This window comes from Alexandromys fortis, unplaced genomic scaffold (assembly GCF_014885135.2).
Source record: "Alexandromys fortis isolate MF-2015 unplaced genomic scaffold, M_Fortis_MF-2015_v1.1 scaffold_59, whole genome shotgun sequence".
In the NCBI taxonomy this organism is placed as follows: domain Eukaryota; kingdom Metazoa; phylum Chordata; class Mammalia; order Rodentia; family Cricetidae; genus Alexandromys; species Alexandromys fortis.
In genome coordinates, this window is record NW_026067943.1 from 8278262 (window position 1) to 8300665 (window position 22404).

Here is a 22404-nt window from a genome sequence, read left to right on the forward strand (position 1 = left end):
TAATATAACAAATATGATCAATAGATTTTTATAACCAGCTAGATTCAACACTTAGTATTAATGAATAGTATTTTGACAATCCTCATGGGATGTTTTAAAAATGTTAATCTTTATTGGGGTTAGAGAGATAGCTCAGCAGTTAAAAGCAATGACTGCTCTTCCAGAGAACCTGGAATTCCTAGAACTCACATGGTAGCTCACAAGGATGTATAACTCCCATTCCAGGGGATCTGATGCCCTCATCTGGCCTCTGTATGCACTAGGCACGCACATGGTGTGCAGACATACATGCAGGCACACACCATACACGTAAGATAGAAACAGAAGTTGAAAATCTCCTCTTTACTGGTACTCACTTCTCTTTCCGCTTTCTCATTTTCATACTGGCACAGTCTCTCTTTGAAGTGACTGCACTCGCTGACTAACTCCTTGTTTCTGTCTTCCAGCATCAGCCTGTGCTTCTGGCCCTCGGCTTGGAGTCTGCCTAGCATATCATGGAACTGGTCTTGGATATTAACTATCGTCTTGTCTTTGCTGTCGGCTTTGTTGGAAGCATCATCCAGCTGCTGTCGGAGCAGCATGTTCTCGCTCTGCAGCTGAGACAGCCGCTCCTCTATGGATTCTTGCTTTCCCATGTATTTGTTCACCTTCCCTTGCTCATCTTGGTACAGATGCTCAACCTCCTTCATCTGGCACTGTGTCTGGTTGAGGTCTCTTTGTACATGCTTCAAAGCCAAAGTCTTTTCTCTAAGCGCATCTTTTGTATGATGAAACTCAATTTCTAGGCTATTCAGTTTTTTCTCAGTTTTGGAAAGCTGTTGGGAGAGAATCTCATTGTTATCTCTGAGGTTAGACAGATCAAAGTTCATCTTGTCTTGCAAACGAAGCCATTCATCTCTTGCCCTCTGGAAAGCAATTTCTAGGTCTCTTTTCGAGGCCTGAATTTCAGCATGGTCGTGCATAGCAGAAGCCAGTCGAGAGCGGAATGATTCGACGTCTGTTTCCAGTCTTTCTTTATTTTGTTTTTCATTCTCCAGCTTAGAACTCAGCATTGTATTCTCAGTCGTAAGATTATTAAGCTGCCCGTTATACTGGAATATCGTTTTTGTAAATGTTTCTTCATTTAGCTTTATCGTTCTTTGAAGCTTATCACTCTTTTCATTTGCAGTCTTAATATCCTCAAGATACTTCTTTTCCTTTTCCTGGTTATGGCTTTTTACTGTGTCCATCTCCAGTCTTAGCAAGGCAATTTCATCCTGCAACCTCTGGTTCTTATGCAACAGATCTTTTTCTTTTTCATGACTGACAGAAACCTAGGAAAGGAAACAAACATTTAGCTCTCACAATTCCTTACGGAATTCAGGAACAGCACATGAACTCTACAATCTAAGAACTGAAAGACACACATGCAACTAAAAACATCTCATTTCTGAGCTTAGAGAAGCCTAAGTTCCCAAAAGTTCATAAATGTAACTGAAGACAATGAGAACAATACTTTCTGAGAAACTCAGCACTGGGAAAGCTGTTCTCTGGAGGACAACAGGCTTAGGGCGCAAAGCAAAGATTATTAAATTGGCTCACATTTCACATTAGGAGATGGCTTAATGCCAGCGTGAGGATCAGAATATGGGTCCCCAGCACCTGTGTCAATGCCAGGGTGTGTGGCAACCCACAGCACCTGGGAAGCAGAGAGGGGAGATCCCGGGGGCAAGCTGGACTAGCCAAGGCGGTTCTGTGAGAGGGCCTGCATCAACACTTGAAGTGCAGAGTGATCAAAAAGCCACCTAGCATCAACCTCCGGCCTCAACATGCATGCACATACATGTGCTCCCAAACAGATATGAACACACAGTTACACCACACACACACACACACACACACACACACACATTAGGTTTACGCTTTAATATCTAACATATACAACTGGTCAAAAATAAGAACCTTAGTTCTTTCATTTGGACAGAAAAAAATCTCCCAAAGTTCTTTTAATTCCTTTTTTCCAGAAAGTTTTTGTAACCCCTTTTTAGTCTGTTGTAGCAACTACATTTGTTGATAAATGCTTAAAATAAGCATTATACAAATAAGTATGCTTGCACAAGGGTGAACTAGTCACCACCATTCTGAAAAGGTAAGACTGAAAACGTAACAAGCTGCAGAATTCCCGGGTCCCCTTAGCCGGCTGCTGGTGCTCCTTCACCAAAGCACTTGCTCCGTATGTTAGACAGTGGGGGAAAGCTTCTGCCATCTACCCCTAAAACAAATATTATGTATACATTCATATGGTTCAAAATCCTCTATATTTCCCACGTGTGTAAGGTTAGCTCTGAAAATATGTAAATATATAAATGCACACATATTTAGAAAACTAAAGGAAGCACCTCGGAAGTCATTCTCTTCTGTGCCATTTCGATCTCCTTTTGCTTGCAAAGGTGATTTGCAAGAATCCCATCTTGTAACATTCTGGCATTCTGCTCTTGGGAAAGCTGCCTCTGAATCTCATTCCGCTCCTCTAGAACCTAGAGACACATTCACGAAGTTTTCAGTCTCATACTGTTGTGCTGCTGTGGACAGGGCATCTAAGAGCTCAGTTAAGAGTAGAACAATGAAAACAAACTGGAAGCAGCCTATGGAAACAAGTGATTCTATTCCATATAAAACACAGTATAATATGTACCGCATATTATAGTTAAATTGCTTAAAAAACAGAAACAGTTCTACAGGCAGAAAGAGTATTGCAAACTAGTTTGTTACAAACATTTAGCCAGCTTTAACACAGTTTCAAAGATAGCCTGCATTTTAAGAGGGCTAGACTAGCACTTATTTTCCATGGTAAACTTATCTTCCATTACCTCACTTAGAAAGGATGTCTGTAGTACCTATTAGTTTCCAAGAGTCATAATAAATAATTGCCACTATCTGTATTAAAATTTATTCTTAGCATGAGGCACCACTGGACAACAATGGATTGAATATATCCTGGCGACCCCACACAATTACATCAACTAGGGATGAGGTTGATCTCTGACATGATCATGAAGTTTGCACTATAATAATGAAACCAATAGATATTTTCATTAATGAGACATGGAGAGATATATGTGGTATGTGCATATATAAATATAATAATATGTAATTAAAGTGACATTAAAAGTACAACAAATAAAGGTAGGATTAAGAAATTTTTACCAGTCAGGAACACCTTACTCCTAGCACTTGGGAGACGGAGGCAGGCGGATTTCTGAACTCAAGGACAGCCTGGTCTACAGAGTAAGGCCAGGACAGCTGAGGTTATGCAGAGAAACCCCGTTTCAACCCTGACCCCCTTCAAAAAAAACCAAAAAACCCCACAAACCTAACCAAACAACAACAACAAAAAAAAAAAAATTTTTCTAGAATATTAGCGTACCTGGTTCAAATGATTTCTTACTGTCTTCAGCTCCATATCCAGTGTTCTGAGAGAGACTTCAAGCTGCTGCTTCCCCTCGACCTCGCTCTGATATTGCTCATCTTTTCTCCTAAGCTGCTCCATAGTTTTCTCAGAAAGCAGATCTGCACTTCTCCGCTTCTCTTCCTCTTGTTTCAGTGCAAATCTGAAATTAAATGTGTTTATCATGAAACTAACCTGTTAATAGAAAATGAAGTTCACTTTGTGACCTGGACCTCACGATGGTGACGTGGTGTCCTAATAAAATCTCTCTGTTGTTAAATAGTTGTTTCTCTTTTTGACTCCTGAGTTTAATTCCTCGCTTCAGCCTCTTCTAATGGCCATATACTCTTGATGATAACAAGGATGAATAAAAACTTCAACTGGCAAATTTCTAGAAGTCTGGTAAATATTATTGAAAAGAAATTTTGAATGTATTCAGTAAAGTTACAGGTTAATAATTATCTTTTGTAGGGATAGAGAGATGGCTCAGTAGTTAGAGCACTGGCTGCTCCTCCAGAGAACCCAGGTTCAGTTTCCAGCACCCACATGGTGGCTCACAACCATTTATAGCAACAGTTCTAGGGGTTCTGATGCCCTTCTTTGCCCTCAGCGGGCACACACATACATGTGGACAAAACCCCCATATACATAAAATAAAGTTAAGTAAATTAAAAAAAAACGGAACTATTTGGGGAGCAAGTGTACATTCTGTACTAGATGGAGACTTCATGAGAACTGGGCCTTGAAGGTCCATGGCTGTGGGCTCTTGTCCAGCAGGAGGGTGTTCACATAGGTGCTGAGCGAGACAGCAGTTATGCTGACTGGGGTAGCAGAGATGTGGCCTTGGGAAGTTGGGAGAGTCCTAATATGCGGTGATTTGATTCCAGTGGGTGGGGCTGACCCTCTAATCTGGGGGGGGTGATTAGCACATGTCATGATATGACAGGCTTAAGTAAAGTATGAGGGACCCTAAACAAGACACTGGGGGAAATGTCTGTGGCGCAAACAGATGCTCCCCACAGGTCTTCAGATGAGAACACTGGACAAAGGGGGAGAAAGCAGGCACTCAGCCTCAGGCGGCAGAGACGGGGTGCTGAAGACCAGGATAAGTGCGGACTCTACTTGCAAGCAAGAGCTGCAAAGGGATCCTGGATGACCAGCTCTGAGAGCCAGGGGCACAGTGGGCAACCTTCCCGCAGAGCAAGCAGGAAGTACGGAGATCTTCAGATGAGGGAGGTGGAATAACCAGGGATGGAGGGCTTGGGATCAACTTACCAAGCAAGAGGTAAAGTCCTGCAAAGCAAGGGGTGGGAGCCCCAGAATGGTGGGTTTATAGCACAAAAGTAAGGAGAAGATGAAAACTGAAAGCAGATTAGAACTCTGTCTGCACTGCGGGTGAGCGGAGTCCTGGGAGGTGGGGCTGTGATGTCCCAAAGAGCAGAACAGGCCTACTGGTAGTGATTCAGGCACAGGTCCAGTCTGGGGGCCTCGGGGAGGGAGGGAGGAAGGAAGGTGGCCTTTATTAGCAGCATGTATGGAGGAAGTCCTGGAAGGGGGAGGAGTCTGAGGTGACCAAGGGATGGTAAAAGGAGAACCATCAATAGTGATGTATGGGACAACCCTATATTCCTGATACACATTGCAACAAAGTAGCTATATATAACAAGCAACATATAAAAACCAGAAAGGACTTCTTGAGAAAGAAATTTGGGGAAAATGCCATTCACAATAGCTTAAAAGCAGATAAAACTTAGAACAAAAGTCGTCAACAGATGAAAGGCATCTCTAGCAAACATGGTGCCAGAGGGAGGTACTAGAAGGCACACACCTCATGCTCAGGGACTGACAGAATTAATCCAGCAAAAACTATCAAGAGCTATCTACAGATCAAACACAATCTTCATGACATCTAACAACACATTCGTCCTCCTTCCCTCCCTCTCCCTGTACTTTCTGTGAAGTATTACACAGAAATCACGTGCTTGTGTGATGAGCACGTGAGTTCACATTAGATACTGAAGAGTCTTTAAAGTAGACAATTACACAGAAAAAACTAACATCAGTATTCTAATATAAAACAGATTTTAAAACTTATTTTATCAGCTGGGCGGTGGTGGTGCACACCAGCAGCTGGGAGGCAGAGACGGGCGGATCTCTGAGAGTTTGAGATCAGCCTGGTCTACACAGTGAGTTCCAGGACAGACAGGGCAATACAGAGAAACCCTGTTTTTGAAAAAAAAAAAAAAAAAGTTTATCTGATCAATAAATAAAGATTTTATTTATGGCTGTTTTTATGTAGCCACTAAAATATAATTTTAGTGGACTCTATGGTATCTGTTTAATTCTTAGAATAATTCATAGTTATGTTCACTATATTATAATTTGCAAGAATTTCACATTTCAGAAGACTAAGAAAATTTCTCTCTTGTAAACTCCATGACATGCAACAAAGGCCAAAATTCAAGTATTTCTCTGTATCATAAACAGTGAAAACATTTATTTAAAGCTAGGCTATCATGGCTGGGTAAATGGCTCAATGGCTCAGTGGGTAACGGAGCCTGCTCTAAGTCCAACTACTTGAGCTGGATCTTGGGGACCCACATGGCAGAAGGAGACTGACTTTCCCCAGTCAGCACCCAACTTCAACACACATGCCAAGGCATGTGCTCAATATGAGCACACTCGCATAGAGTGAACGTCACAGGACATTAAACACTGATGAATGAAATAAACCAGGACGGCACACCTCAGACTGGAGAGCTCCTGCTCCCATTCCGCCTTCTCATGCTCTAGCAGGGATCTGACTTCTTTTGTTTCTGATACTTCCTTCTGCAGTTCCTTAAATTTATTTTCCATTCTTTTAAGTTTTCCTGTAAGTAGTTCACAATGGCTTCTTTTAAATTCTATTAATCTTTTATAGGAATAAACTGCATCCCGGATTTTCAGGAGACTAACAATATCTGAAGCGGGGGAAAAGAAGAGACAAATAAAATGAGTGAGCATATTAAAAGACTGCATTTCTATCTTCCTTCGCTTATACACCGATGGAATATGCAGTAGGTGCCGAGAGTGCGAAACACATTACATAAGCTCTGCAGATAACACAGAGAAAATATGGAATTATACATCTAGTGTTTTTTTTATATGAAACTGGATAAAACTGGAGATCTTCATGTTAAGCAAATTAAGCTAAACTCAGTCAAATGTTCCATATTAGATTTAAAACAGAAAGCACAAAGCATTTAATGAGCCTCTTATTCAGTCTACTTTTAGCCAAGTTGAGGTAACAGCTATGGAGCCATGTTTCCACTTGAAACAACCCAGATGAACACAGTTAAAGTATCTCAGATAATAATTCTCAGGACAATGGTCCTTAGCAGACAGGGAGTAAATGGACACTACGAATGTCCCAGGTGTCTGGCTCTCATCGCACTAGGAGAAAGAACTGAGGCAGAGCTCCCTAGACGTCAGAGTCTGATAAGAGCACAGGACAGAACAGAGAGGAGAGAGCAACCCAGAGGACCACCCTGCAGGTCTGTGGAGGGCCCTGGAATACTTCGCCAAGCACTGAACAAGGGGCGTATAGGAAGAAACTAATGAACCAAGGATAAAGCACCTGAAAAGGTTCATGAACTCTCACTGTTGCTCCCACAGGACCAAGAAGAATATCTACTCTGCTTAGTCAGACTGGACAAACACAAGACGATGGATACAGATCAGAAAGGAGTTCATCATAGCAAAGGAAAATAAGCACATAGAAAATGTTCAATATTTATCAGCAGTGTAAGGCACTTTAAGACCATGAGGATATACATATCATACACCTATAAGAATAACTAAGACTTAAAATACGGACAAGCAGTGTGTGTGAAGACAGAGCCCTGGATCCCTCCTATCCTGTGGACTGGAAAACAGGAGCATGGGAGAAGAGCAGAGACTTTTGTGACAGATTGGCTATCTTGATTATGGTGTTTATTAACTATGTGTTTAATACACATGTTGACACTAACCAAATAGCCCTTTATGTATCAATATGCCTTGCTGACGCTGTGTAAAACAAAATAGTCTGCTGCAAGAGCAAACTTCTAAGACAGCAACTAGGACACAGAAAAGGCAGGAGAAAACTAAAGGATTGAGAAACCTAACCTTGTAGCAAAGGGTTGATGCGATCAGGTCAGAATCTTTACAACTACGCAATCACAGTTAGAGACAGACAGAGAGAGCGGGGGAGGGAAAAGGTTTATTTGGTCTATGCTTCCACATCACCGTTCATCATCAAAGGAGTCAGGACAGGAACACAAGCAGGGTAGAATCCTTGAGGGAAGAACTGATACAGAGTCCATGGAGGGGTGCTGCTTAATGGCTTGCTCCTCATGACTTGCTCAGCACAGAATACGGGCCCAGGGTGGAACTACCCATAGTAATTTGGACCCTCCTGCATCAATCACTAATTAAGAAAAATGTCCTATAGGTTTGCCTATGGCCGAATCTTATAGCGGTAACTTCTCAATTGAGGCTCTCTCCTCTCCCATGACTCCAGCTTGTGTCAAGCTGACATATATCTAGCCAGCACACCAGGTAACCTCACCCAGTGACAGTACGGCACAGAAGAGCAAGATCAACGGAAAGACTGGATGTGTCAGTCCTACGGAGGAAAGCCCAGTGAGCATGACCACAGTGCTTTGGCTGATGGTATAAATGAACAGCTCACATACTACTGTAACATGAAGTCTATTTCTACACGCGCATAGGTGCTCAAGGTTAATGCGAAGCAAAGTGCATGTATTACCATGTGCAGGAAGGCTGCCCATTCATTCACACAAGCGTCATACCTCTACACTCCATCCTAAGATGCTCGATCTCACACAAAACGCTCTCGTAATCGGGGCACTGGAGCTCACAGTCCTCGGAGGCTGTTTCAGACGACTCATTCAAGTCATCGAGGTCGTCCACAGAGGCGACTTGGTTTCTGACCTACAAAATAAACACTATTTTAAACTGTTTCCCTAATATTTACATTATATATGAAATAATGCTTTATACAAGAAACAGACACTTCTTAAAAGAGCTGACAGTTGGCAGAAGGATGCATTTATGGCCACTATTTCTTCCTTTTGAAAGCCAACGTCTTTCCATAACAAGATCCTTGATTTTTTCCACTTTATCTTCTTATCTTTTAACTTATATATCACTATCTTTCATAATTTATTTTAAAACAAAATACCAGATTTTATTATTTTTACGTTACCTTGTTATTTTTATTAGATGTTTTCTTTGTGGGCCTAAAATAAAAAACAAACCCATAAAAATCCTTTAAGACTAATAGTATGTGAAATACAAAGAATATCTAAGATTACCGACTTTTATACAAAGCCTCTACATTTGAAATTTATTTCTCCCACTAATAACATTTATAGGCTATTTAAAATAAAATATTTTTCCAAAAGGGAATTTGATTACAAACGGAGAGTAAAAATAAAATAATTATTAATATCGTAAGAAGAAATTAAAACAAATACACACATATTTTTTATTTAGCTGAGATGACCTTGAGCCTCCTCCCCTGACCATCAGTGCTGGGGATTCAAGTGTGTGCCACCAATGCCCAGAGTGGGCTGCTGGCAATCAAATAAGGGTTTGTATATCTAGGCAAGCAATCTACCAACTGAGCCATATACTCAGGGCAGCAAGAATTAAGCTTAGAACAAAGTTCTGGTTCTAAAAGTAAAGGAAAAAAATACTATTTACTTTTTTGATAGAAATATAGAGACAGCTGAACCAAGCTTGTGGGAACTCACAAAATGGAGACTGACAGCTGTGGAGTCTGCATGGGACGGAACTGGGTCCTCTGCATGTGGGAGACAGTTGTGCAGCTTGGTCTACCTGAGGGGTCCATAGTAGCGGGGCCAGGATCTATAGAGCGTGAACTGGCTTTTGGGAGCCCATTCCCTCTGGTAGGATGCCCTGTTCAGCCTTGATGCAGGGGGGAGGGGTTGGTTCATACAAGTTAATGTGCCAGGCTTTGTTGACTCCCCATGGGAGGCCTTACTCCTCATGAGTGGATGGGAGGAGTAGATGGGACATGGGCTGGGGGGAAGAGGAGGTGGGAGGAAGAATGGGAGGGAGAACTCTGGTTGGAATGTAAGATAAATAAAATATAAATAAACAAACAAAAGAAAGAAACCCTTAGAGGAGAAAAAAGAAGAAACTAGAAAAGCTTGTTAGGGGTTACTGAGTCATTAATACATACAAATTTCTTTGCTTATATATAAATTAATTATATGATGATTGTTTTTACAGTTAGAATAAGGGGGAGAAAAGCTTTTTAGTGTACATGTATGCATATGTGTGTGTGTACACATATGTGTTATAGGTCAGAGAACAACATGTATGAGTTGGCTCTCTCCATCAATTCAGGTCGTCGGGCTTGGTGGCAAACACTCTCATCTAAGCTACACTGATGCTCCTGTCTGCTGTTCCTGTACCTGCAGGAAAATAGCTCTGTGTTTACCGCCTATGTGGGAGTGCTTCTCCAGTCCTCACATTAGGAAACCTTCTTTGGTTTCGTTTTGTTCCAAAGATAAGGTCTAACTCTGTAGCCTAGGCAAGTCTGGCATTCAGTGAGTGGTCCAGGCTGGCCTTGAACTCATGATGAGCTAATTGCCTCAGTCTTCCTAGTGTTGAATTACCAGCATAACCCAGGAGCAAGCTATACAGTGTGAAGAAGAATCCTGCCTATCTTCAAGTGTTTTTCAGTAATACAGTAGTAAATGAATCCATATTATCATTCTACTTTTAGTTGTAATTATTAATAATTTCTGAATCCTATTTCTGAATCCAGTATTTTCTAAATAAAAAGACTTAAACCTCAATAATTTTAGGAAATTGCCTTGTATGAAAATGTAATTTGCTTTACATTCAGGAAATACTCAGCACACGATACATAAAGACATTTGCTTTTTTATTTTACTGAATTTCTACGCTAGTTTAACTTTCAGGACATCATTTTCATGTTTAATCCATATCAGTATATTCCATTTCCCAACTTATTTAGAGAAATCTTAACACCAGAATGAATCTTTAAAAAAAATTGACTAGAAATTCTGAGGACAATTAATAATAACTCTTCAGGGAAAATGTCGTTTAATACCTTAGACAAACACCCGAATCGCACTGAGTAGGCATACACTTCTCTGCTGGTCCCGACATCATGCAAATATATTCCAAACGCCTCCTTTAAAGATGATTCGTAAACCACATCTTCCTCCAGCTATTGCCTGCTTTCCTATTATCATTCCCAGCATAAAGACCTGAGGCGTTGTCTACACTTCCCTACCGCAGTCAGACGGCCGTGGTGACCCTTTACTGAAACCGCACTTGCCCTGCCTTCCCTTACAGCGACACTGATACAGGTTAGCTGTTTGTCTGGAGACTTCCGCGTTATGTTTTATTTCCACAACTGACTAATCACAGCTAATGTTCTTTCACAGGGAATAAAGAGCTCAGACCTTACCTCGTTTCACTTTGGTCTGTGTCACTTAGACTGGAGCCATCCTGCAGGTGTAGCGAACCACCGGGTGGTGAGCCAGGCTTCTCAGTCACTGGCATCGTGACGGATTCTCTGGATACCCACTTTTCATTTTCCTGTTTCTTCATTTCCTTCATAAGCAAGGGAGGACCTCTAAAACAATCCATTAAAAAAGCTGGTGTCTTACAAATAATTCTACTGACAAAGATTCAAGAAAAGTAATTTTGGGGAAACTCTGATTCTTTTCCACCTCAATTTACTAAAAAAGCAAAAATAGGCAATTAAACACTAGCTAACAGCAAATGTATAAATATACAATAATGGTGCATGTGATGTATCGAGTTGCTATATGAGAAGTTTTATCTGAGGATAAGAAAAGCTTTTCTGAAGAGGTCAAAGGGAGCCTGTTCCCACCCTGGAAGTGTTTCCTGATAGGGCCTTGCCCCTCCCAACTCCACAGGCCACCTGACTACACAGCCAGCTTCCCAAGATCTCCTCCCACAATGCTCACCGCCCAAAGTTTACTCAAGGCAGAGCAACCACACTTGGTGAGCCACACTAGAAGGAAAAAGAAGAAAACCAGCAAGGGGGTGATGTTGGATAAAGTCTGTTCATGAAAATAGTAAGCTGTTTTCAAACCTGCAAACCATCAATAAAAGTTCTACAAAACAAACCAAGTCTCAACTCTCTTACAACTTAATCCTCTCCTGAACATTGTACATGCTTACACTGAAAGAAGAGGAGTTGAACAAAAGTTCCAATACAGAAATAAACATAAAAAACGCAGATATGTGCCCCCCAATCTACTAGTTCCACAGCAACAAATACCAATGAGAGCGACCCAGATCATAGAGACAAAAAAAAAAAAAAAAGATTATAACTGTGCTGAAACAACTCCAAGGATCTGAATATACCCCAAGAAAACAAAAGCAAAGACCTGGAGGAAATACAGATGCTAACCAAAGATATGAAAATGGAATTAAGTATAGAGGCAGAATTGCTAGAGAAAAGCCAGACTGAGGTGGTGCTGGAAACAAAACACTCAGTAAATCAAGCACACTCCTCAGCGGAAAGGCTCAGTGGAGGAGTCAAGACTGGGTCACAAAGAGGAGAGCAGATCACTCAGAAAAGGTCAATCAGAAATTTTTTTTAAAAAAAGGAATAGAGCATGTGTACACTTTGGGACACCATGAAAAGAACTAGTCTTCAAATTATTGGCATCTACAGAAGAAGGAGAATAATACTACAGTGAAGGTGTAAAAGAAAACTCCCCAAATCTAGAGAAAGAGATGTCCATCCAAATACAAGAAGCCTACAGAACTTGAAACAGACAGGATTAGAAAAGAAACTCTCTAAAACACACTATAGTTAAAACATTAAAAACACAATAAAGAAATCTGAGAAAAAAGGTCAAGTCACATATAAAGGCTGGTCAATCAGAATAACCTGATGATTGACAGAACACTTAATACTTTTCTTTTTGAGAAGCATTTAGATTATCTCCAACTTTAAGAGATATTAAAATACATGTTCTTAGAATATATATACATGTAATATATTTAGGTAAATATGCAAAACATATATAACATAGCCTTAATGTACATTATGTTAGTTACCTATCATGTGTAACACAATATATGAATATTGTATATGAATGCATGTGGGTTTATAAGTCATATTCTCCTATTTCAGAGGATTTCACCCCAGAATGAAGCTTCAGGCACTAGAAGGGTCATGTCAAACTATGATACACACTGTTGAACCAACTGCAAAGAACTTATCATTCCACTTGTTAGCAGTCACGAGAATGCCTCCACTTTTGCCAATTCTAGCTATTTTTTAATATAATATTAATTAATGTAAGTAGAAAAAACATTTTATGTTTTCTTGATAATCATGTAAGAGTGACTATGTATAATATATCCATAACATTATTTAATAGTGAACAGTAGTCCAAATCAGAACTGGTTTTGTAGAACAGTAACAACTACGCATCCACCACTAAATGCTGCACAATCTTACCTATCGTGTTCTTTACTTCCCTTCGTAGCAAACTGCTGGTCATCAGTTTTTCCACTCTGCTGATCTACTCCATTCTCAACACTGTCAGCAGCACCATTGTACAGACTTCCTGATAATTTGGCTTCGTTATTTTTGTATTTTCTTCTTTCTTCAACCTTTAAAGAAAAGTTGACAGGAAGCATAACTTACTTTTCAAAAGACTTTTTTTTTTTGTGAGGGCACTGAAGAAATAGCTCCATGGTTAAGAGTGCTGATTTGTTCCCAGCACTCACATGGCAGCTGACAACTATCCCCAGGGATCCAGTGTCCTCTTCTGCCCTCTACAGGCACCGAGCATACCCACAGCTAGTGGGCGCATGTACACACACACACACACACACACACACACACACATATGGTCAGACACACCCACATGCAAAATAAAATAAAAGCCATTATTCAATGGAAGAGGAATTATTCTTTTTAAAAGCCCCTAGTTTTCACTGATTTTTACCACTTGACAGTTTAGACATGACTTAGATTTGACACTGGAGACCTGTGTTTTGTATATTGAGAAAGAGGGATGATATGCAAAATTTAATTCTCAGGAGTTCTTCTTTAAGGATGTAGATTTTTTAAAAAAAAGAACCTTATTTTTAAATACTGAGTATGTACAAAGAAAAACTAGAAAACAATTGAGACTTTCACTGGTAAAAATGTTTTTAGCTATCTCTAAATCACTAGGTTGTAACTAGGAAGAACAAGCCGACTTACCTCACTCTAAAGCAGGATGCTCTGTAGCAACAGACTGAACGTGTCTTTGTTTGTCTGCACAATACTTACGTGCTACCCTTACGAGAAACAAGTTAGAGGGGTTTTGTTTCAGTGTCCCAAGGCTTACCTCATCATCCATTAAAGAGTATGTTGGCCCTTTTTCTGAATACCACTAAGTGGGGAGGAGGCACACTACTAAGTGCCAAAGTCAATAAATAGCAATGAGACAGAAGAGCCACACCAATTTCCACTATAAACTACGATGGTGTATTCATTGTTATTAAGTCCAGTTCTAATAGTCTCTGTTCAACAAACATGGTGGACAAAACCATTTAGAATATCTACCCCTTTCTAACAATGAAATAAAGTTTGAAAGTTAATGCATTTACCCCAATACCGCAGGCCTCACTCGAGTATGAACTCTCTTAACAGGTGACTGAGGTTGCTTTATGTGCTGGCTGGAGAATAGTTTGGCTATTTTGAGGGCACTGAGGGCGGAGTGAAGGATGCATGCATGTGAACACATCTGTGTGTGCATGAGTGTGGACATATGTATGGGTCCTGAGGCCAGACGGAAATGTTGGTGTCTGCTCTAACACTCTGCCTTAGTCTACTGACACACAGCCTTTTACTTAGGCGGGAGCTTTTCATTTTGGTGCTGGCTACTGAGCTCCCAGAATCAGCTCTCACTGACCCCAGTGCTGGGGTTACCAACACACATGTCCACGTTAGGTTTTTTGTACATGAGTGCTGGGGATTTGAACTCATGTCTACAGATTCTTATACAGTGAGCACTCCTATCCAAGAAGAATCTCCCTAGCCCTTAATTTAAATTTGATAGCTAGTTATAATGTTTTTAAAATGAAGTATTAGGGACTAGAGAAATGGCTCAGTGGTTAATAGCACATACTCTTGCAGAAGGCTGAGTTTGGGTCTCAGAACACTGTTAAGCTAATATCTGCGCATAATTCCAGCTCCAAGGGATCCTATACCCTCTTCTGCCCTCTGCAGGCACCTGCACACATATACACTTGCCCCTACGCGCCACATAATAAATTTTTTAAAATTAAATATTAAATTATGATATGCTGATCCTAAAAGGCTAGTGTGAATGATACTCATCTAACATGCTGTACCACAGAGTCATGAGCACTGAAATCCAGGACTAACTTTCACTTACCTTTCTCTGGCTGTCTTCACTGCCACTGAGACCTTTCTGCTCTTCTAAGTCTGGTTCTGCAAGCAAATGCATATTCGGATAAAATAAACTTAGCTAGATAAAGTCTTTATATACATAGGAAAATAAATAAAAATTTGTTTTTTCATCTAGGAATTTAAGTTTAATCATTAGCTACAAAGCTAAATATTTACTACCTTAGGAAATACTTTCAGTTACTCAAAACTTCAACAAACCATTCAGAGACACCACCTGGAACCAAGTTCACTGCATATAAAAATCTCAAGGACTCATGCACAAACTCCCTCAACATAAATACATCCTGGGGAGAGGCGCTAAAAATACCAGAGAACCATAACCTCACAGTGCACACCATCCCATCTCTGCCTTCTGCAATCACTGCCACTTCTCACACCTCTACCGCTGAACACTGCTACAAATGAAACGTTTCCAGCACTGTGCTGATGGAGTGCTGTTATTCCAGGACTCGAGTCCACTCTGTGAAGCTCCGAGTGTCTGCACGCACACACGCACGCACGCACGCACACACATACATACATACACACATACATACATACATGCACACACACATACATACATACATACATACACACACATACATACATACACACACACACATACATACATAAGAGGCACAATGTGCCCGTCTACAATCTGACTGATTTAAGATCATCAATATAATAGCGCCAAGGTAAAATGATTTAAAGTACAAACACTGCTGACGTTAAGAAACAAAGCTTGATTCTCAGCAAGCATCAGCATCCTCATAAGCATATTTTTCAGAAGACAGCAACTCGCGAGGCTGCCGAGGTCAGTCCCAACCTCCAGGGTTCAAGTGATCCTCACTACAGCTTCCTGAGATGTCAGGTCCACAGGAATGCAGCACTGTGTCCAACTCTCCAGCAAGCATTTTCAAAGTTTGGGAGGCTAAAAAAAACCTTACAATCTCATAATTAACCTTTATGAATCCCTAGAAAGTGTCAGGATTCCGAACCGTAAACAAGTTTCTGAAATATTACAGGACATCTGAATGTCTTCTACGTTTAGTAAAAACCTCAATTCTGCTTCATCCTGGCTAGCCCTAAAACTTTGTTTGTATGTGTGTGTCAAAGCCACAAACTCAGGGTTTGACTGAGTTGAAGTCCCTAAGCGATTCTGGGAACTCCTCCGACCTCAAGGGTGAGAGTGAGGAACTGTGTTCCTATCTCCTTACTACTGACGAATACCAATAATAATAATGTTCCATTATTTATTTCAAATCCTTGAGCAAAACTGGGAGTAAAAAATGTTTAGGAATCAGAAGACTGAACATTTCCAATATGGAGTGTACCTTCCCCTAGAGTATCACACAACTTACCTGATTTGAACGTCTGTACATCCTTCATTCCTGATGTTTTGTTCAGAACAGGATCCGGCTTTTTGATGCTAGGCTGGATGGGTTTGGAAACAGTTAACTTGTTAAAAGTAATTTGTTAGATTGTTAAATACACATTTAAGAAATATATATTCCATAACATGTAGTTAAAATTTATGATGAAAATATTATTATACCTCCATGACTGGATACTTCCTGAGGGTCTCTAAAAAGCAAAAGGGAAATTATATGTAATTAAAAATCTGGTACAGCAACCGTCTATTTATGCAGTTACTATGGAGCCGAACCCTCATGCTACATTTGAAAATGATCAACCCTGCCACCCTCCTCTGCTTAGACCAGCAACATGTCAGAAATATATTCAATAAGGAACAAGAGGGTAAGTTTGACAAAACATGCAGGAAGGACTCAAAGTGAGGAGTTTCCAACGACTGTAAGTAAAACAGAACCGGGTATTTGCCAATGTCAGCATGCTGATGAGCAGACAGAAATGTGACCGTTAGTTAGAGGATCAAGTTACAACTGTGACGATTATTTTAGAGACGATGGCAAAAGCGTGTCTTAATGCAGCACACCAGGATGGCTCGTGAGATTATTCTACAAGCATTTATCACGTGCTTCAACTCACCCTGTAATTTAGAAAGTACAAAGATGGGATAATAGTTCAGTTGAAAGTACAATTCACTTCTCAACAGGGAAAATTTTCTAAATTGACTAGGTAGGATATATACTTGTAGAATAATAGTTAATAAAAATACCAGTTTTTTTCCATACCCTTGTGGGCTACTGGAATGCCTACATTTCTTGATTCCTCTAGTTTAGCCATCTTAAAGTTTCTTGATCCAGTCATGCAAGAAGGTATATAAGTCACATCTAAGAAATAATGTACGTGTTTTTAATATTAAATGATTATCAAAAGGAAAAAGTAAACTGAGTTGTCAGATATTAGCATCATAGATATTAATAAACTTTTACTTCAAAATTGGTTTAATATTTGAATTAGCAATTAAGAGATGAACCATATTGGCGCACACCTTTAATCCCAGCACTCAGGAGGCAGAAACAAGCAGAGCTCTGTAAGTTCAAGGCCAGCCTGGTTGACAGAGCGAGTTCCAGTATAGGCTACACAGAGAAACCCTGTCTCAAAAAATAAAAAAAAAAGAATTGAACCATAATTCTGTGCTTTAAAACCCATTTGCTTTGGCTGTTAACTATATTAGTCTTTAACAGATTTTCATGAAACATCTACTTCATCAGAAATTAGCTATTTGGAAAGACAGCAAAGGCTTCCATAATTAATTACTCTAATCTAACCAATGTATTAGTGAGGCCCGATGCTTGCTAGGTATTCAGAGGACAGCTGGGTGGCTGCGGTAAATCAAATGCTAACATTTTCTAACTCCAGCAACATCCGAAGCACAATAACCTAAGGTGACTGCCAACGTACTGACGCCACCACGAGTTCCCTAGTATTCCCTCTTCATCAGCTCCAACATAGATGTGCTCCTTCCTCCACCTCCAGGGGATCCCACACCCTCACAGAGACACACATGCAGGCAAAACACCAGTGACCATAAAATAAAAATTCCTAAGGTCAAAATTCAGTACGTTGATAAAACATGGAACCTGGCTCTCTGGCATTAACAATATGGCATTCTAAAAACACTAATCTACTCTTCGTAACATTCACAGAAAACTGGCCTACTTTTACTGAATGAGTCATTTGGGACTCGGTGACTCAATTTGATCCCAATGTTAAATCTGGCTGCTTTCTCACTGGATAAGGTGACAAACATAAAAGCAGGAAAATTCCCATTAAGAATGATTCCCTCATTCTGTGGGCTATCTGCTTGCTCTGTTAATAGGTTCTTTTGCTATGCAGAAACTTGACTCCATGTAGCCCCTCTAGTGGTATCTGGGGCTTCCCTTGTGCTGCTGACGTCCTATTCAAACTTCTTACTCAATTCAAAAGTATTCAAAGGTTTTCTGTCTTTGCTTGGACAGCTTTTGTTTTTGCTTTTTCAAAAGAGGGCCTCACTGAGTAGTCCTGTCCTGGAACTCACCACGTACATCAGGCTGGCCTTGAACTCTCAAGAGATCTGTCTGCCTCTGCCTCTGAGTACTGGGGCTAAAGGCATTGGCCGCCATACCTGGTTTCCCTTGTGTTTCCTTCTAAAAACCTTAGAATTTCAGGGTTTGTTTTAAGGCCTTTGATGCTCATCTCAAACCGACTCTGTACAGGGAGAGGCACGAATCTTATCTCACTCTTCTGCAGGCAGACATCCAGTTCTGTCAACAGTGTTTGTTAAAAGGCCTCTTTTCCCACGGCATGTTTTAGACTTTGTTCAAGATTAGGTGGCCGTAGTCTGCTGGTCTACCTGGGTCTTCTAGTCTGCTCAACTGCTCACATGTACGTTTTTATGCCAGTCTGCCTTGAGCATCCTAGCTCTATAGTATAGTTGAGATCAGGTATTGTGATACCTCAGCTGCATTACAATTCCTTAGGGCTGTTTTGGTTATTTGTGGCATTTTATGGTTCTTTATAAGTTCTTAGATTTTTTTTCTATGTTAGTGAAATATGACATGGGGTTTTGATGGTTACTGCACTAAATCTGTAGGTTAATTTTGGTAATGCTGTCATTTTCACGATGTTAATACTGCCAGTCCAGGAGCATGGACGTTCTTTCCATCATCTGGCATCTCCTTGGGTTTCGTTTGTCAAAGTCTTGACATTCTCATTGGAAAGACCTTTCACATCTTCGGTTAGGTTTATCTGATGTATACTTAATTCTTCTAAGCTATTATAAATGGGATATTTTTCTTAATTTCTTTTTCTGAGAGTATACTGCTGGTGTATATGAAGGTTACTTTACCAACCACTTCAAAAAAAGGGCCAATATATAGAATTTACAAAGAACTGCAGAAGTTAAATACCAAAGAAACAAAACTGCCAACCAACAAATGGGCTAATAAAATGGATAGCTTTCAAAAGAAATACAAACAGCTAATAACCCGTTAAAAGATTTGAATATCCCTAGTCTTCAGGGAAATACAAATTAAGCTACTCTGAGATTCCACTTCATCCCAATCAGCATGACTGCCATCAAGAAATTGGGAGAAGCCGGGCAGTGATGGTGCACACCTTTAATCCCAGCACTTGGGAGGCAGAGGCAGGCGGATCTCTGTGAGTTTGAGACCAGCCTGGTCTACAAGAGCTAGTTCCAGGACAGGAAAGATAGAAAGAAAGAAAGAAAGAAAGAAAGAAAGAAAGAAAGAAAGGAGGGAGGGAGGGAGGGAGGGAGGGAGGGGAATCAGAGAGGATGAGTGCACCGCTGAACCCTCAGCAAGAAGCTTCTTTGTGCAGAAGACGGGAATTAGCACAGAGACATAGAATTGAATGATGTGCAGAGTGAGAGATCTTGTCTTTATCAAGTCCTTACTCTCAAGGCTCAGAGACCTGTGCAGAAGAGGAGCTGGAAAGATTCTAAAAGCCAGAGGTGGTGGATGACTCCAAGGGAAACAAAGCCTTCCAGACACAATAGGGCTGGCAGACATATGAACCCACAGAACTTTGAGAACATGCACAAGACACGCAATGTTCAAGTAAGACAAGATCCCAGAACAAAGAAGAAGGGGAAGGGGACACAAAGTCCCACCCCTAACCAAGAAGCTGTTTGCAATCGATGCCTACTGGGAGAGAGAAATCAGTTTTCTTCAATGGAGTGTCACCGGTACATTAACCACACTCCAGGGCAGGCTCCATGCTCAGGAATAGTCGGCCAACACAAAACAGATTCCATGGTTTTTGTACTTTTGTTCGTTGGCTGGTTTTTGTTTTGTTTTATTTTTGAAGAACATGAAGTTGAGTGGGTAAAAAGGGTAGGAAAGGATATGACCAAAAAATATAGCATATGAAAAAAATTTCAGCCACTAAATAAGACGAATATTCTTAAATTACACTAGGAGATATCATATGCATAAAAAGAAACTCTCAAAGAATTAAAAAGTATTTAAAAATAAAAATAAAAGAAATAGACACAATTATTAAGAGACTTTTAAACGTGGTAATTTAAAACTCAGAATTGTTTATCATCTTTCCAAAGTGAGCTTCCAGGGGAGAAGAAATTTGTAGAACGAGAGCTAAAAAAGGCAGCTCCATCAATAGGGAAAGACGTCATCCAGTCTAGAAAGGGAGAACTCCACAAGGTACTGGGACCTACCTCCTGCACTCAAACCATGAGACAAACTCTTATCTCCCCTCCAACTTGTGCCATTTAGGTATTAATTTTATTGATATATTCATAAATGGCAAAAATGTTAGTTTTGGCTTTAGTAAGGTCACACTGAAGACATGATATCCTTCCTTTAATCAAGATTTTGCAGTGTCTGTCTACTTACTCAGACATACTAAATTACTTAAAGAAAGTCTTACATATCTCTACCCATGTACTATGGTGGGTGGATGTGTGTGTGTGTGTATGTGTGTATGGTGGGTGGGTGGGTGGTGGAGAGGGAGGGAAGAAAGGACTGAGTGCATGTGTCTGCAGGAACCCATAGAGGCCATGGCTGTTCAGATGCTGTCCACTGTGGGCTTTTTTTTTTTGTTTGTTTGTTTTTTTTTTTTTTTTTTTTTTTTTTTTTTTTTTGGTGGAAGTGGTTCTTGGTGTTTTTGAGACAGAATCTCTTGGTCTCAAGAATTGACTTGGTACTTTCTGAGCAGGTGAGGCTGGCTAGTCAGCGAACCCTACAGATCTGCCTGTCTTTGCCTTCCCAGTCCTGAATTACAAGCAAATGCCACCTTTTTTTTTTGGGGGGGGGATTATTTTATTAATGTGTTGTGAGGTTTAAATGCAGGTCCTCAAGCTTGCACAGCAAACACAGAAGCAGAGGCAGCTTCCATCAAGTAGTTTTGTTTGTTTGTTTTGAGACAGGGTTTCTCTGTCAGGACAGCCCTGGCTGTCCTGGAGCTAGTTCTTGTAGACCAGGCAGGCCTTGAACTCACAGAGATCTGCCTGCCTCTGCCGGGATTAAAGGCGTGTGCCACCACCTGCAAATGCCATTTTCACCCACAGGCTCACTGAACTTCCCCCACCCACCATGAAGCACACCCTTCTTGCATCATCTGTCCTCACACTAGCTGCTGTCCTTGTCTTCAGTGCCCTTCCCCTCAAGCTTGGGCACAGTTTCCAGTGAACTAAACATGCAGTGTGGGGCTGCTCTTAGCTACACTCCCAGAACTCTGCTGCTGGACCTTGGGAATTCATACACAACTTACCACTGCTTCCTCCTACGGACTCAGCTGACAACACACGATACTCTAAATAGAGACCTGTCAAATGGCTCTAAATAAAGCAGTTCTTACCTTCTACCTGTTCGTGTACTCTTGCCTCTCCTGTCGGATCTGCAGCACCATAGAAACGATCTACACCTCTCAGTGAAACACTGTCGGAGATACTCTGTGGGTCAGACATCAAAATGAGTTACATACGAGTTTCTTAATCGTTTTCTAAAATAGTTCAATTTCCTGTTTAAACAGAAAAATAAGACATGCTAAGAAACATGCCAGTAAAAGAAACTCTCTAAATTTGCTCTCTAGATCAAACCTAACTTTGCTCTGCATCTATGAAGGAAAGCATGAAAGATCAGAAGAACATATTCATAAAAATATTAATTTATTTTCATGTTTCAATGAGCAACTAAGCTCAGAATACTTAACATTACTTCTTATTCTCCATGTAATATAAGGGGATGATTTAAGAAAACAGACATTTTAAGACAGCATGAAACACTTAAAATGTACCTAATGGTAGAAGTTTAAAGTTAAAATAAGAAACCTGACACACATAGTAAGAGACTTCAGAGTGTGCCACGCTGGTTACACACAGAGCATGGTAGAAGCTCCTATATTTAGGTAAATGAAAGCTTAGAAAAATCTAAGAATTTTTGTGTAAAATTTTTACTGCCAGCAAAAATGACTGAATAAAAACAATAAAAACCTTTTGTTTGTATAAATAAAAACCAAAAAAGATCAGATGTAGAATATGACCCCTTCTCAATCAAAAAGGAACTTCTAAAATATGCAGTAAACTTTGATAAGAAAG

The 22404-nt window shown here is 40.3% G+C and overlaps 1 protein-coding gene across 2 annotated transcripts in view; it reads right to left on the minus strand.

The window, feature by feature from the left end:
* Ankrd30a (ankyrin repeat domain 30A) overlaps positions 1-22404 on the minus strand; it is a 66295-nt gene that overhangs the window by 23269 nt on the left and 20622 nt on the right. The window contains exons 12-24 of one of the 2 annotated variants that reach the window (XM_050148482.1): positions 21666-21759; positions 17078-17176; positions 16480-16508; positions 16286-16358; positions 14911-14966; positions 12978-13132; positions 10941-11108; positions 8676-8709; positions 8260-8401; positions 6174-6387; positions 3407-3590; positions 2379-2516; positions 357-1313 (exon numbers count right to left, since the gene is read on the minus strand). In XM_050148482.1, the coding sequence (XP_050004439.1) occupies positions 357-1313; positions 2379-2516; positions 3407-3590; positions 6174-6387; positions 8260-8401; positions 8676-8709; positions 10941-11108; positions 12978-13132; positions 14911-14966; positions 16286-16358; positions 16480-16508; positions 17078-17176; positions 21666-21759 (2343 nt within the window). The remainder of the gene's footprint in view (positions 1-356; positions 1314-2378; positions 2517-3406; positions 3591-6173; positions 6388-8259; positions 8402-8675; positions 8710-10940; positions 11109-12977; positions 13133-14910; positions 14967-16285; positions 16359-16479; positions 16509-17077; positions 17177-21665; positions 21760-22404) is intronic. The other variant, XM_050148483.1, reaches the window with a different exon arrangement.